Source organism: Lynx rufus, unplaced genomic scaffold, assembly GCF_022079265.1.
Source record: "Lynx rufus isolate CCGP_SWC_20201006 ecotype Redwood Valley unplaced genomic scaffold, mLynRuf1.p SCAF_3, whole genome shotgun sequence".
Classification (NCBI taxonomy): Eukaryota; Metazoa; Chordata; class Mammalia; order Carnivora; family Felidae; genus Lynx; species Lynx rufus.
In genome coordinates, this window is record NW_025814845.1 from 170,700,483 (window position 1) to 170,714,299 (window position 13,817).

The following is a 13,817-nucleotide window of genomic DNA, read 5'->3' on the forward strand; positions in this document are numbered from 1 at the left end:
AGTCCCATAAAGCTCTATAATATGCAGCCAAGATACAATTTCCACCTTCAAAGACGAATTTAAGGCATTCTAGCACAAACAATGAAAGCACCTAATTTGAAAATCTTCTCCCTCTGTAGATGCTAAAAGACTTTCTTTTGTACGGGTACCATGCGTATTACATAGGATTAAAACGTAGATATGTCAGGCTTTATCCGCGGGTGCAAGTCGTATGCGGGTTCTTAAAGTAAGAACTGCTAAGTGCAGAGTCATTAAGATGTGTGCTTATGAGATGGAAGGTGCAGGTTAGGATTTATGGGTTGGCAACCATCTTTAAAGCTGATTTGTGGGGACCTTATTCCAAGAAAAGATGCCATAGTCATGAGGTAGCAAGACCTTCTTCAAAGGGGAGCAAAAGTGTGGGGAGGAGAGTTGAAGATTAGTGAGGTCAGCGTGCATCCTGGAAAGGACTGGGTCTGCATCTAGCTGTTCTCATATGCTTCGAATTCCCCCAGAGGATCCTGAGGGCATCCTGGGAAGTTGGGAAATGGGGCCACGTGCGATCAACACATCCAACTCACATAAGTCAGGACAGACAGTGCTTGGGAGAGGCAGGCTGTGGCAGTGAGAGGAGCACGAGCCGAGAGGGACAGACAACTGTGTTCTAGAGCCAGCTCTGCTCCACCCAGCCGTGCAATCGTGGGCAAGTCACGTCACCATTCCCGGGTCAGCCTTCCGTCTATCAGATGAGGGAGATGGCTGACCCCAGAGAGTTCTTACAACCCCTGCATTGTAAGCTTCTATGCACTTTCAGAAAAACAAAAAAAAAACAACAACGGAATTCCAAACAGCTCTCTAAAATTGGTCCCCCGTGAGCCTCCTACGATGGCAAAAGCACCCTGCACGTCCAACAGACATTGTACATTTGGTTCTCATCCTCTTCCAAGCACCTCAGAGAAGTCTGCAGAACCGCCATGGACATTTCAGGAGCCTCCTGAAACCTACAGCGGCAGCCAGTACCCTCCGATCGTACCATGGAAGAACAGAGCTGCTGAGTGCTTTGTCCAAGGTCAGAGGCGAGGACAGGATCAGGATTCCAGCCTCCCCGTTCCTAGGGCTATGCTATACTTTCCACAAAGAAACCAAGCTGGCTTTCTGGGAAGAATGCCAGAGGTTCCATTCTCCCAACTGAGAATTCATTGGGATATTGGAATAACAACTTTGGAGACTGTGGTCTCTCCAATCCATTTCAGGACCTGGCTAGAAACACGAAAACCCAAAGAAAAAAGCAATAGGGAATTATTCCGTTTTTTAACGAAAGAGAAAAAATTAGGGGTGGGAATATGGGATTTCTTAAAAATTACATGATTGCTGGAAGTTAATTTGGTATTTCTTCGTTGGTTTGTAAGTTCTGTTTCCAATCACAAAAACAGACAGCTGAGGATGCCTAAATCACATTTCAATGAATTAGCATCTTGTCCCAGAGAATCTTTCCCACTCTGAATAGAACAGAAGACCCAGAATGCAATGCTCTGTGGTAGAAAGGAATCTCCCTCGATGCAAGAGAGAGTTTGTCATAATCCCCTAAACTGTAATCTAAACTGATAGTCTTCAACCCAACAGCCATCGCGGAGAATGACAAAGGGGATGACGCTTAACTCGGGGTATACTGCCTCTTCCAAGAAACTTAGTGAGACCCAGCTCTGCCAAATAGGAGAGCTGGCCTCCTTTACCATCAATATCCACACACTCCTTATTAGGTTGACATCAGTGCACCTGGAAAAGAATCCCAGCATAGATTTAGAGACACATGTTCAAAAAGGAAGGTTCTGACTTCTTCCAAGAAAGGCCAACCAGAACAAGAGAACACATGTTGGACTAGCTCTGCCTTGAAGATAACATGAAACCAACCTTATGGCAAATCCCAAGTGATCGATACTCAGCGTCGAGGTTCATAAAGGAGAGAAACCAGAAATGATCGTTTTAATCACTTTTGCCCCCTACCTGTCGATGATGACAGGGTCTGAAGGAGTCTCATTTCGGTTTCCACAACTTTTCTTCTCGCAACATCGACTGTAGATTGGGAAGGAACCAAAAGAGTAAAAGAAAATTGTTAAAATCAGGAAGATACAATGAGCATACAGCATAGAAACATTCACAAAAATACACACGTCCTAGGTAGCCTCTTAGCGTTCAGAGGCTCAAGCACAGAGTTTATGGCCATGTTTCAAAACAACGCTGGACCTGAAGCCCAAAGATACTCCTTCAAATACTCTGTGGCTTATGACTGGGTAATTCTCAGCAAATCACAACTTTCTCGGGAACCATATTTGTATTCTGAGCCATGGGCATTGGACTTTTAAATCTATAAGGTCACATCTTATAGACCCATGTTGAATGACTTTATGATTGTGTATTTTAGATCTTTGTGTCTCAATAAATATTTGAAGAAAGAAGGGGAAGGAGCACGGACAAAATAGACCCCCAAGTAGCTGCCTGGACTTAACCTTATTTGTGTAATCTTTCCAGAAAACTCTGTGTACTTTATAAACATTTATTTATTTATTTATTTATTTATTTATTTATTTATTTATATCATTTTCTAAAGATGATGGGAGAAGACCAGAACCATGGTATACATTGTGAAATAGGGGAGAAAATGAGGCAGGGAGCTATGAAATGATATCTCCAATGATTTTCGCCAAGTCCAGAACAGAAATGGGACTTGATGCGTTAAGTGCCATCTTGAAAACTCCACCTCCCAGGGCTTCCTCCTAGCAGAGTACCTGGTAGGGGCTCAAAAACCACTTGTGGAATTAGCTGGGAGGGAGAAAGATGAGGCCCGATGGCAATTACGACAGATAAGCGGGACCCCGTCAAACCTGAGCAGAGAACAAAATGCTCCCTTCCAAAGGTGTCCGCGCGAAAGACCTAGACAGATGTGACAAGAGCAAAGGAAGCTGGGTGGTGGGGAAGCACTGAAAAAATCACCTCCCCACATGGCTGCCGCTGCAGACTTCTGAATACCTCTTGGCTCATCCAAGCACATGGTCTACCATCAATGGTAGTTGCTTATGGATGTAGGCTTGCAGGGCATAGAAAAAAAAAATTACCATCCACACTGGTGCGAGAATATGCCTCATAAACATTAGCAAAGTATATGTAAGCACTGCCTTCCCCCGATCTGTTGAAGAGTGAAGCAACACCATAGGAAGATTGCCCAAGTGAGAATCAGGGCTCTGGCGTCCGACCCAGTGCTGTCACCAAGCAGCTGCGTGAGTTTCGTCAAATCTGTTTAACCCCCCTGGGCTTTGCCAACCTTATATATAAAATTAAAATATTGGACTAGATTGGGGTGCCTGGGTGGCTCGGTCAGTTAAGCATCTGACTTCAGCTCAGGTCATGCTCTTGTGGTCCGTGAGTTCAAGCCCCATGTGGGGCTGTGTGCTGACCGCTCAGAGCCTGGAACCTGCTTCTGATTCTCTCTCTCTCTCTCTCTCTCTCTCTCTCTGCCCCTCTCCACCCATGCTCTGTCTCTCTCTGTCTCTCAAAAATGAATAAATGGTAAAAAAAAAAAATTTTTTTTAATATTGGACTGATTATCTCCAGAGTCCCTTCTAGGTTTACAAAGCCTGTGAGGCAGCGAGATCCCCAAGCACCCTTTGGAGGTGACGACAGAGTAAGAGGGAAGCCATGTGGCAGCGATACCGAAGCCTTATACCGGCCCAGACACAGATTTGCTTTCTGCCTCTTCTCCGTCCATTTGCCCTCGCTGGTCCGCCACAGAAGTACAAACAAACAAATAAAGAAGAATTTTTAAAACTTTTAAAGTTCCTCTTCCCTCCTTGCAGGGATGTGTGCGTGGATGACGCGGCATTCTCAGAAAGCAAAATATACTTGAGAGATGCTAAACAAGTTCCACCAAATGAGCGCTAGGAGCTTTTAAGAAACTTAATCAAATTAGCAGGAAGTAAAAGAGAAAAGGTCTCCACTTCCCTAAATACCAGAGTTTGCCACTGGGGGCTTTCTGAAATAATATTTTGCCTTTGAAATTATATTAGGTCTTAACTTTTAAGGTTTCAATCCATCGCAAGATTAACACCAATAAAAATGCCGGCCAGCTGCTTTCCTAGGTCCCAAAGCCCTTGTCTCTCCTCCCAACTCCCTATCACCACCCATTTCCGTCTCCCTCCTCTTCTGTTTCCATTGCTCATGTCAGCAGAATACCTTTGCAGTTCAGGCAAACCTTTTCCTCCTCAGCAACACAATTTCAAAAGCCCATACATGCTTGTTACCTAAAGACCTTCCAGCTAGACTCCCCTTTGACATCACCAGCATGTCAACGTGACCCAAATTATGTGTACGGTGCTGGGTACAATTTAATTACAAAAGCACACACTGTTGGGATGTGCCACTGTGTCTAGTTTGAGAAGGAATGATTCTGAAGAGGCCGAGTAAGTTTGCAAGAGTGCTCGGCCGAATTCAGCTGCTTTCCGTGGGGATTTTCTCTGAAGGAAAAGAAAAACAGGTAAAAATGCAAGCCTGGGGCCAGTGTGACACAATGTGGGGAATCTCATCAGGAAGGAGCCGATGCTTGAAGAAAAATGCAGAGGAACTTTAGGACCCAATCTTCCATTTTCCAACAGTAACGTCTTTAAGCATAATCTCTAATGTTCACGGGGCAAAAAAAGATGGAGAAGACACTCACTTGGCAGCTGGACTGAAATAGTAAAGGTATAAAAATAATAGGAGTTGGGGCGCATGGGTGGCTCAGTCAACTGGGTGACCGACTTCGGCTCAGGTCATGATCTCATGGTTCGTGGGTTCGAGCCCCGCGTCGGGCTCTCTGCTGGCAGCTCGGATCCTGGAGCCTGTTTCCGATTCTGTGTCTCCCTCGCTCTCTGCCCCTCCCCCACTCATACTTGCGCGTGCTCTCTCTCTCTCTCTCAAAAATAAACATTAGGGGCGCCTGGGTGGCGCAGTCGGTTAAGCGTCCGACTTCAGCCAGGTCACGATCTCGCGGTCCGTGAGTTCGAGCCCCGCGTCAGGCTCTGGGCTGATGGCTCAGAGCCTGGAGCCTGTTTCCGATTCTGTGTCTCCCTCTCTCTCTGCCCCTCCCCCGTTCATGTTCTGTCTCTCTCTGTCCCAAAAATAAATAAACGTTGAAAAAAAAATTTTTTTTTTAAAAATAAAAAAAATAAACATTAAAAAATAATTTTTTTTGAAATTAATTAATTAATTGTGTTTGCCCCATTTGAGCCCTTCTTAAAATTTCTCTGGGTTAGGCAAAACTAACTCTTTTTCTTTCTTTCCTTTTTTTTTTTTTTTTTTTTTAGAAAATGTCTCATCAAGATGTCCTCACTATTTTTTTTTTTCAAATCTGGTTTCTTAAATGACATTCCGTCCTCATGCCAATAATATCAACATAAGCAAAGGGAAGTGGGAAGTGGGAGACATTCGTGAACCCACAGTCGGTCTCTAAACAACTGCTCTGAGATCAGATATGTGGATGGTGGATGTGGAGGACTGGGGCCCTGAATTACTCAGATAACAAACTCCATTCTCCCCTCCCTTTGCTGTATAGACAAAGCCTGTGCAACCAACTTAAGGTTCAGCTACTTTAGTTAAAAGGCTTTATAGGGTTATTTTCTAATAAGCAAGTCTCTAGGTCTGAAGTTCCTGGTGTTTCTAAAAACCGAACAAGACTGTGAAACAGGAAAGGAAGGGGAAAAATAAACAAAGAAGAGGAAACTGAACTTGGCATCACGTTGACTGTGTCCCTAACTACCATGGAGAGGCTCAGAAGTGCTTTTTCCCTAATGAATGAAAATGAAGGTTGGTCCTCCCCTCCTCACTTTGGCTGGGTTTGGCTTATTTTATTCTAATTCTGATTCAGAGAACCTTTTACCTGAAATCCTCTCAATTTGCCTACAGGACTCTGCCCTTCCGCATCTCTTCACAGAGTCTTTAGAGAGGGAAAGAGACAAACAAACAAACCAAAAAAACCATGGGGACGAGGCTGGGGAATATGGAAAATTGCATCCCAATCCTGAATCTTACCTGCATTTTTCAGAAAGGAAGAAAGAAGGGGGATGAGGGACGGCTGGAGAAGAAAAAAAAAAAAAAAAAAAGCCCCAGCCACGGACACAGGGTGTCCAGTCAGTCAAACTCCTGCTCGAGACGAGCGAATGTGCCCTTTCCCCTCCAAAATCGTTTTTAAAATTCAACCCTCAACTTTCAAAAATCTGTCTCTAATTTCAAACTCAAATAAGCGCACAGCATGGTGGCTTTTGTTTTGTTTTCTTCTCCCCAACTCCTCCCTGCGATTGCATAACAAAAGTGTCTAAATTCACACCATCTGGCCGATAAAGACACTGGCCCCACTGCCCGGCTGGCCCATCTGATTAGGGCCCTGTCTAGCCTGCGCCTTGTGGCGAAAAGTCACAGCTGTGGGGTTTGCTCGCGCTCAATACAACTCTGTTATTAGCCAGCTGTAGGCCTTGAGACGACTTCTGTTCAAATTATAATATCTTTTAACCCTCTGAGCATTGAGGGCACAGGGGTGGCTGGCAGCAACCTAACAACTACATTTCTCCTTGCTAATAATTGGCAAAATGAACTAAAGCAGGGAAGAGGGGAGCAGAGACAATTGGGGAAGAGAGAAAAAGTTATTCCTAAAGAGATTTATTTTGTTCCCCTCCAAAAGCTAAACATCAATTTATGAGCTCTTTTTTTTTTTTTTTTTTTTTTTTTTTTCCTAAGGATCACAGAAACCATTCAGGGCAATTCCCAGGTATGGCCTGCAGAACACCATGCAGATGGAACTAAGCATGAGCAGGAATCTCTGAGAACATCCCTCTATCACTGACTCTGCTAGCACTTGCCTTGAAAAGTGCTCTGACTGACAAATTGAGATCTTCCCCTCTGGATACATCCAACATTTGCCATCATCCCAGTGATCTCCCAAAACACACACGCATGCACACACACATGCACACTCCATGCACAGTGCCCATCCAATGGATCATTTATTTACCCATAATTAATATGTGTTTTAAATTCTAGTTTGGGGAAGAAAATAGCAGAGCGTCTTCCCTGGTCTCAAATGCGGAGAAGTTACAGTACATTAAATTTTTATATTGTGTTACTAATGCAGACTAAACTAGAGGCTTTAAAAATTGATGCTGCTACTTAGACAGCATAAAATGAGGAGGATTTGATTGGGCTTAAAAATAAAAATGTCAGCCTTAACTACAGCTGGATGGGGCGTGCGAGTGTTATTTAAAGTGATAGGTGTAATTCGTCAGACAATGGGCCAGTTTGGGGGTTTGTTTTCTTTCCTTTTAAGAAGATAATCTCTCCAAACAAAGACATTTAAAAGTATAAAGAGGGATAAAAAAAAACGCCCTTCAATTAGCCAACTAAATCAAAGTGTTCTGACTATTTAATCTAGGTATTACACGCAAGTTCATCTTGGAATTGTATTTTCTTTCTGAACGAATCTATCAGGGGCCCTGGGATCATGGCGTGGCTATCCGCTTACGCCATCACCCATCACCTCACCCGGCTACTCAGGCAGGGAAGCTCTATTCCCCTCGGCTGAGGCCCCTGGCAGAACTGAACTTTGCATTTGGCAAAGTTTGTTTTTCCTAATACTTGGTCAAAACCAAAACAAACATGGCTGATTGTTATGGTTTCTTTCTGACTGGGTTGGGAGGGAGCCGGGGCTGCTAGGAGCTGCCCATAAAACAGTCCAAGCTAAATCAGATGGCCTGCAATTACCCAAAACTAGCAAGTCTGGAGCCGGTAGACATTCGCCGGAGCAGGAGCAGTCGGAGTAAGGAAGAACTGAGGCTTTCTCCCCCGTCAGGGATTTTGGAGAAAGAAAAACACGTATGCAATCAACGCTTACATTTTTACAATAAAATAACCACCTCTTTCAAGAGTTTCCTTCTTATACCCTCTCTCGCGTGCTCTGAGTTCCCCACTACCCAAACGGTTGTTTGAAAGGATGAAGAATTAAGAGCGGACTGCACTTTCTACCCAGTAGTTTCTCCTGACCTCAGAAACTCCCCTGACACTTGAAATCTTCGGAGAAGCCACATCCCCGGAGGAAGGAAACCCTTCCGCATCACAGACAGGTGCCTCGGCGGTTGGGGATGGGGGTCTCCACCCTCGGGTGGTCCCTCTCCGGGACTGCAAGGTTTTCCAGTGCTTTGGCTCGGTCCGCCACAAGTGGCCCCTCCTGGAAATCTACCCAGAGCGGGCCCGACAGGCGGGAACCTAGCGGTGCGGACCTCGGGTGGAGACCGGTTCAGGCAAAGTTCACGACCCCAAATTCGGCCCGGGGGCTGCCCGCCCCCTCCCCGCGCTGCCACCGACCGCTGGACTACAGAGACTTTCCACGTAACGGAGGAGACTCCCGAGATGCCAGGGCGGTGAAATCCTGAGTGGTTGTGGGTTTCCTTTTAGCGTCTTAACGGATATGCTCTAAGAATCTGACCTTTAAGGGGAAGTTCTAGCGGATCGGCCCCCGGGGTAAGGCCTCCCTCCCTCCCAGCCATCATTGCTGAAAGGCAATGCCGGGGGCTCACGGGAGCGCGGCCAGCGAGGCTCACCTGCCCCGCTTTCCAGCAAAGCCCGCAGGAAAAAGCGACACTTACCTGCACATCACTTCGTGCGTCAGGAGAACTCGGCACATTTCCGGATTCTTATTTTGTCCCTCGTAAGCTATGGGCTGCAGAGGAGTCGGGGGCAGGGAGGGAAGATAGGAGGGCAACGGAGAGACAAAGGAAAGGAGACTTCAGAGCAAGCACAGAATCGTGGGGTGGGTTTTTGTCCCCTCTCTGCCCACTACTTCATTAGGAGTTAGCACAGAACCTGAGCTGTGGCCCGGTTAATTCAGGCGACAATGATAATAGAGTAGCGAAGTTGGCCCTAGTGAAAACATATTTTCTGCAAAGGGGGGGGGGGGACGCGATCTCGCAACAATTCTCTCTTCGCTCTTTTGCTCCCCTGCCCCCACCCCCCCCCCACCCCCCGGCCAGAAAGAAACAGGACAAGGGGGAGAGAGAAGAAAAAAAAATTGTTCTCCAGGTTGGACAGGTTCTTGCTATTCGACGTGGAGAGGCAAGTGAAGTCTGACCCAGGAAACCGCGGGGGGTGAGCAGAGGTCAGGGACAGACGACGGGGGGAGGGGGGCGCGGGAAGAAGAGGAGCCGGGTGGACCTCCGACTTACCTGCTTGGTGACCGAGTCGATGAGCCTGACGTACAGGTCCTGCTCGGTGCGGACGCCTGCGGGGGGGGGGGGGAGGGGGCGGGCACGAAGTCAGGGCCGGGGAGCCCCTCCCCCGCACCCCCAAACCCGTCCCCGCGGTGGGGGCAGAGGCCCAGGCAGCCACTCCAGGCTCCCGGCTGCTGGCTAGCCGGCGGGCTGAGCCGTCCAGGGGGCAAAGACCCCCCCGCCCGTCCCCTGCCCCTGACCGAGCCTCCCGCAGCCCTGCCAACCCCAGGCCTGGAGGCCGCCGGCCAGCGACGGCGGCAAGGTCAGCTGCCCTCCTCGCCGGTTACACGTGCGGGCGCAGCCGCCGGCGCTGGGCGCTCACCATTGCTGTAGAGGAGCTGTAACTTGTAGTGGGTGCCGTTGTTGGTCTTCTCGTTGCCTTGTTCCTGAAAAGACAGGCAGCGTTCGAGCCCCTTTGCCTTCCAGCACCCCCCACCCAAAGGAGAGACTGGAGAGCGTGCCCCACACCGCCTCCCGCCGCCTTTCTCGCACTCCCCCTGCAGCTTTGAACAACCCCCTGCCCAGCCCCAGGTCAAAGGGCAGGAGCTTCTGCCGCCGCCAACCCTTGAAACTTACTACAGCTCGGACCACTTGATGCTCTCCAACCCCTCTGTCCCTCCCCCTCAAAAATGTCCTCAGAAGTTTGCCTCCGGAGCCGCCACCATCGGACTCTGCGGCCAAAGCTGCCTCAAACAGGCAGCCCCTCCAGATCTCTCGGTCCTTAAAAAGCCCCAAGGCTTCTCTGGGCCGAAAGATACAGGTCAGTCATTTGGAACGGCAGCATCCCGGCTCCATCCCGCCAAGACTGGAGCTTCTGGGGCCACAAGCTCAGGGACCCAGGGCCAGGTTCCAGAGGGCCCTCCGGAAGCCCCTTCCCTAAAGCTCGCATTGTAGAGCTGAGGAGACTGAGGCCCAGAGAGGGCAAGAGACTTTCCTTTCCTCACACGTCCGTTTCATCTGGGATCAAATCCTGACCGAGCCTGGGTCTGGAGCAGGCACTGCGCTCAGGAGGGAGAGTGGGAGAGAAGGTTCATTGGGGAAAGCGGGCCAAGACTGGGCTCTGGGTTTGCACCTAGTAGCTCCCCACTCTGCCGGCGCTGGCAGGTGCAAAATAATAAATAATCCGGAGAAGGGCATGCTCTAGTCTGAAGGGCGTTTACTCCGCGGCCAGTCCAGGACCAGGCTCTACGACTGACCCGGAGCCTAGGTGCGCAGAGCCGCCAGCGCCCCCCGCAGCGTGTGGTGCGGGAGCGGAGTCTGGAGGAGGCACCAGGAAATCGACTGATTTAGAGGCTTGGGCCAGAAGCCTCGATTTATCATCCCTGATGATGTGAGTGGAAAAGTGTCGCGAGTGACAGATGGAATCTTTCGTGCTCTGCAAGGTGGTAGTTATTAGGCCGTGAGAAGAGGGGGGACCTCCGCTTACTTTGTCGTTCTCCACAAAATCTACGAAGGCTGTGCGCTCGATCTCCACCGGCTGCCCCTGCCTGTCATAAAGCGCCAGAACGAAGTGAAAGAAGTTGGATTTCCTCAAGTTGGAGGGAGGCTGCTTCTCAAAGTGGGCCCGGGACAGGGCGACTCCGCTGCGCAGGAAAAGACACCGAGGGGGCCACCGGACAGAGGGAAGAAGAGAAAGACACAATGTTACCAACGTCCCACACAAGCACCGCGGAGGAGGGTCAAGGGTTCCGGTCCCGGGTCCAGAGCTCTGGGCCCTTCAGATCTTTTTTCAGTTCGGTTTAAGAAGAACGGACTCCTTAGAGTAGTCGCCGCGGCCACAGGGGTCGGTTGGCGGAGCCGACGCCCTGTCCACTGCCACGCCCGCTGTTCCAGCCTCCGGGAGTCCCAGCGCCTGGCAGCTCACGGTCAGGCCTTTAGTGGAGCCCAAAGGATCTCGGGTGTGGGCCTTGGCTCAAAGCGGTCCCCTAAGGAGGCGGCCCAAGTCCTATCCGGCAGGGCCGCCCCTATCTTCACCCTCAGGTGGCGCCGCCGGCTGGATCAGGATTTGGAGCTAGGACCCCGGGTTAGAGCAATAAATGCCTCCTTACTTTTGAAGAAGTGACTCTGTCCTGTCCTAGAGCTACTGCCCGCTACGCCCTCCTTGCTCTCTCCAAAAGTTGGTGGCTGGGAACGCCTTGGGGGCGGGCGGGAAACCCAGAGCCCAAGCCTTGGCCCTACAGGGAGAGGCCTCACCTCCGGCTTCCCTCGCTCTTCCGAAAAGTTGCGCCCCGGACAGTGGCAGAGCGGAATCCCTGGGACCTGGGATCGAGGGCCACTGCCGACAACGTGATACTGGGGACCCCGCCCCCAGAACTGCTGCGCTTGAAGCAGCCAAAATGTTATTAAGAGGCAGAGAGCGTCCTCGCCTGGGGCCAGAGGGATCCCCGCTTAAGCTGCATCTCCCGGCGGCGCCAGCCAAACCCGCTGACCGCGAAACCCATGTTGGAGGACCCGGGAGGCGCCCTCGAGCGTTTTGAGTGTGCGCACACACCTCCCTGCAGACCCGTCGCGGCCGGGGACAAACTAGCCGCCAGATCACATTTAACAGAAGTCTCAGGGCCCAGGCGAGCGCGCAGATGGCCAGTGCTGCCCCGCGGCGCCGGTATCGCTGGGCCTTCTACCCTGGGGCGCGAGCACTTTCACTCTTTTGAATGGTGTAAAATTTTGGCTAGAACCCGCCACTCGGGGTGCCTATTCCAAGTTTCACAATTATTTGATCGGGGGAAAGGAGGAAAGTAGGGAAGGTGTCTTTAAGGTGCTTGGCTAAGGAAATGCGCCTCGGAGCCTTCTCTGCGAAGCTGCCTAATTTCTCCCGGTTGAGCCCAGAGAGTACCCAGACGGCTGCGGAAAGCCGTCGCCGCCTTATGCTGTCTGCCTTGGGGATACTGGCGTGCCTGGGGCTCGGGCAGAAGGGAGGCAGCCGCCGCCAGCCCCGGTCTCCTCTCCTCCAAGGGTGGAGTCTGGTTCGCTCTACCCGGGACACCTGGAGACATGGCTGGCCTGGGAAAGGAGTTATTTCTCTGCGTGATGTTAGGACTTAGAGGGAGATGGCTAGGAGAACGGATAGGAAGGCTGAAGTCGTGGCTTGAAGAAGTTCGAGAGCACTTTGGGGTTGGGAGAAGGAGGCTGTCTCTCCAAGACAAGGACGCGCAGACCACAAATCCCAGCTCAGTAGTGGTGATGAGGGAAGGGGACCAGGATGTCTCCGTGGAGTGTCATCCTAGACAAGGCGTTTACTATCTCAGCAGGCGGACGCTTAGAAACAAAGTCAACTTCAGCAACTAGCAAAACTAAAGGCTGGTGATCCCTGCGTTTGCGGCCCATCTCCTCGCCTTTCTTCTGCGGCTCTTTCCACTGCTACTCCTTCGTCTTTTCTTTTTAATCTCTTCTCTCCCCTCACCCCCGCCTCCGTGCGTCTAGTCCACTGTTTTTATCTCTGCGCCTGGACCTCCAGCCTGCACCCCCTCCTCCCGGAGCTCCCAGCCGCTTTGCCTTCCCAGCAGCGGCTCCGGCCTCTCCCACTCCTCGCGTCGCCGCCGCCGCCATCTGGCCGCGGGGCTTCCGGCCTCCAGGAATCACCCGGCAAGTTGCGGGAGGAGAGGCGCTTGCACGCGGAGTGGCGCAGCCCGGGAGTCGCCGGGAAGCCGGCTCTCCTCCGGCGGCCGCGGCTGCCAGCTCGCGTCCTCACGCTCCGCTCCGGGCTGGCATCGCAGGACTAGGGGCTGAGCTGCAAGGCGTTGGATGCCACTTTGCTATTTTTCCTCCCAAAGAGTGGTGTGTGGGGAAGGAATGGGGGAGAAACACAAACGACCCAGGCAGTTCGGAAACTTGAGTGTTGGCTAGGGGGTAAGTGTCCCCCTGACTGCAGCGACCTGCCTGCCCTGGGTCGAGCCCCAGCGCGTGGGGCGAGGGCGACAGATGGGGGAAGAGGGAGGGGACACACAGAGAGACGGTGAGAGAGAGAATGAAGGAGGGAAAGACTTAAGAACGTAATAACTGTGAGGCCATATCGTTACCTCTGCGCCGCGACATTGGCGTCCACCACGCCGACATTCCGGACCCAGGACCTGACGGAATCCATCTCGGCACCCAGCGATTTGTCCTTCAGAGCTGGTCCTCTTCCTAAAGTATCTTGAATCCCAAACATTTAAAAAGTCTGGTCTACTGTCGCTTTAAAAATACGAGTTACAACACTGTCCCTACTGTTCCCAACGCTGTCACCAAACGGTCTCCTCCAAAAGCAATCCAAGAAAAGGGATCAAGAGCCGAAGTTTGAGTCTCTCTGGAGGGGAGGGGTGGGGGGAGATAACCCGTCCTTTGCTTCGCGCGTGAGGTGCGGACTGATGTAGTTAAAGTTTGGGTTTTATCCTCCGCAAGTTCAGATCTGCCGCCTGAGGCCCTCCGTCCTAGGTCGCTCGCATCCTTCCAGCGGCAGCGCTGCCTCCAGAAAGTGATCACAATTTAGAAGCATCACCTGTTCTGGGAGAAACGGGAGATTGATGGCTGCCTAATCTCTCCCCTTCCTCCTGGTCCCCCCCCCTCCCTGCTCCTCCC

The 13,817-nt window shown here is 51.0% G+C and overlaps 1 protein-coding gene across 6 annotated transcripts in view; it reads right to left on the minus strand.

Annotated features, from left to right (window-relative positions):
- Positions 1 to 13,410, minus strand: part of EBF2 (EBF transcription factor 2) — a 194,509-nt gene extending 181,099 nt beyond the window's left edge. For 5 of the 6 annotated variants that reach the window (XM_047091529.1, XM_047091526.1, XM_047091525.1 and 2 more), the window contains exons 1-6: positions 13,280 to 13,410; positions 10,690 to 10,846; positions 9,586 to 9,649; positions 9,219 to 9,274; positions 8,643 to 8,716; positions 1,984 to 2,052 (exon numbers count right to left, since the gene is read on the minus strand). In XM_047091529.1, coding sequence (XP_046947485.1) covers positions 1,984 to 2,052; positions 8,643 to 8,716; positions 9,219 to 9,274; positions 9,586 to 9,649; positions 10,690 to 10,846; positions 13,280 to 13,410 — 551 coding nt within the window. The remainder of the gene's footprint in view (positions 1 to 1,983; positions 2,053 to 8,642; positions 8,717 to 9,218; positions 9,275 to 9,585; positions 9,650 to 10,689; positions 10,847 to 13,279) is intronic. The other variant, XM_047091527.1, reaches the window with a different exon arrangement.
- Between the last annotated feature and the right edge of the window lie 407 nt (positions 13,411 to 13,817).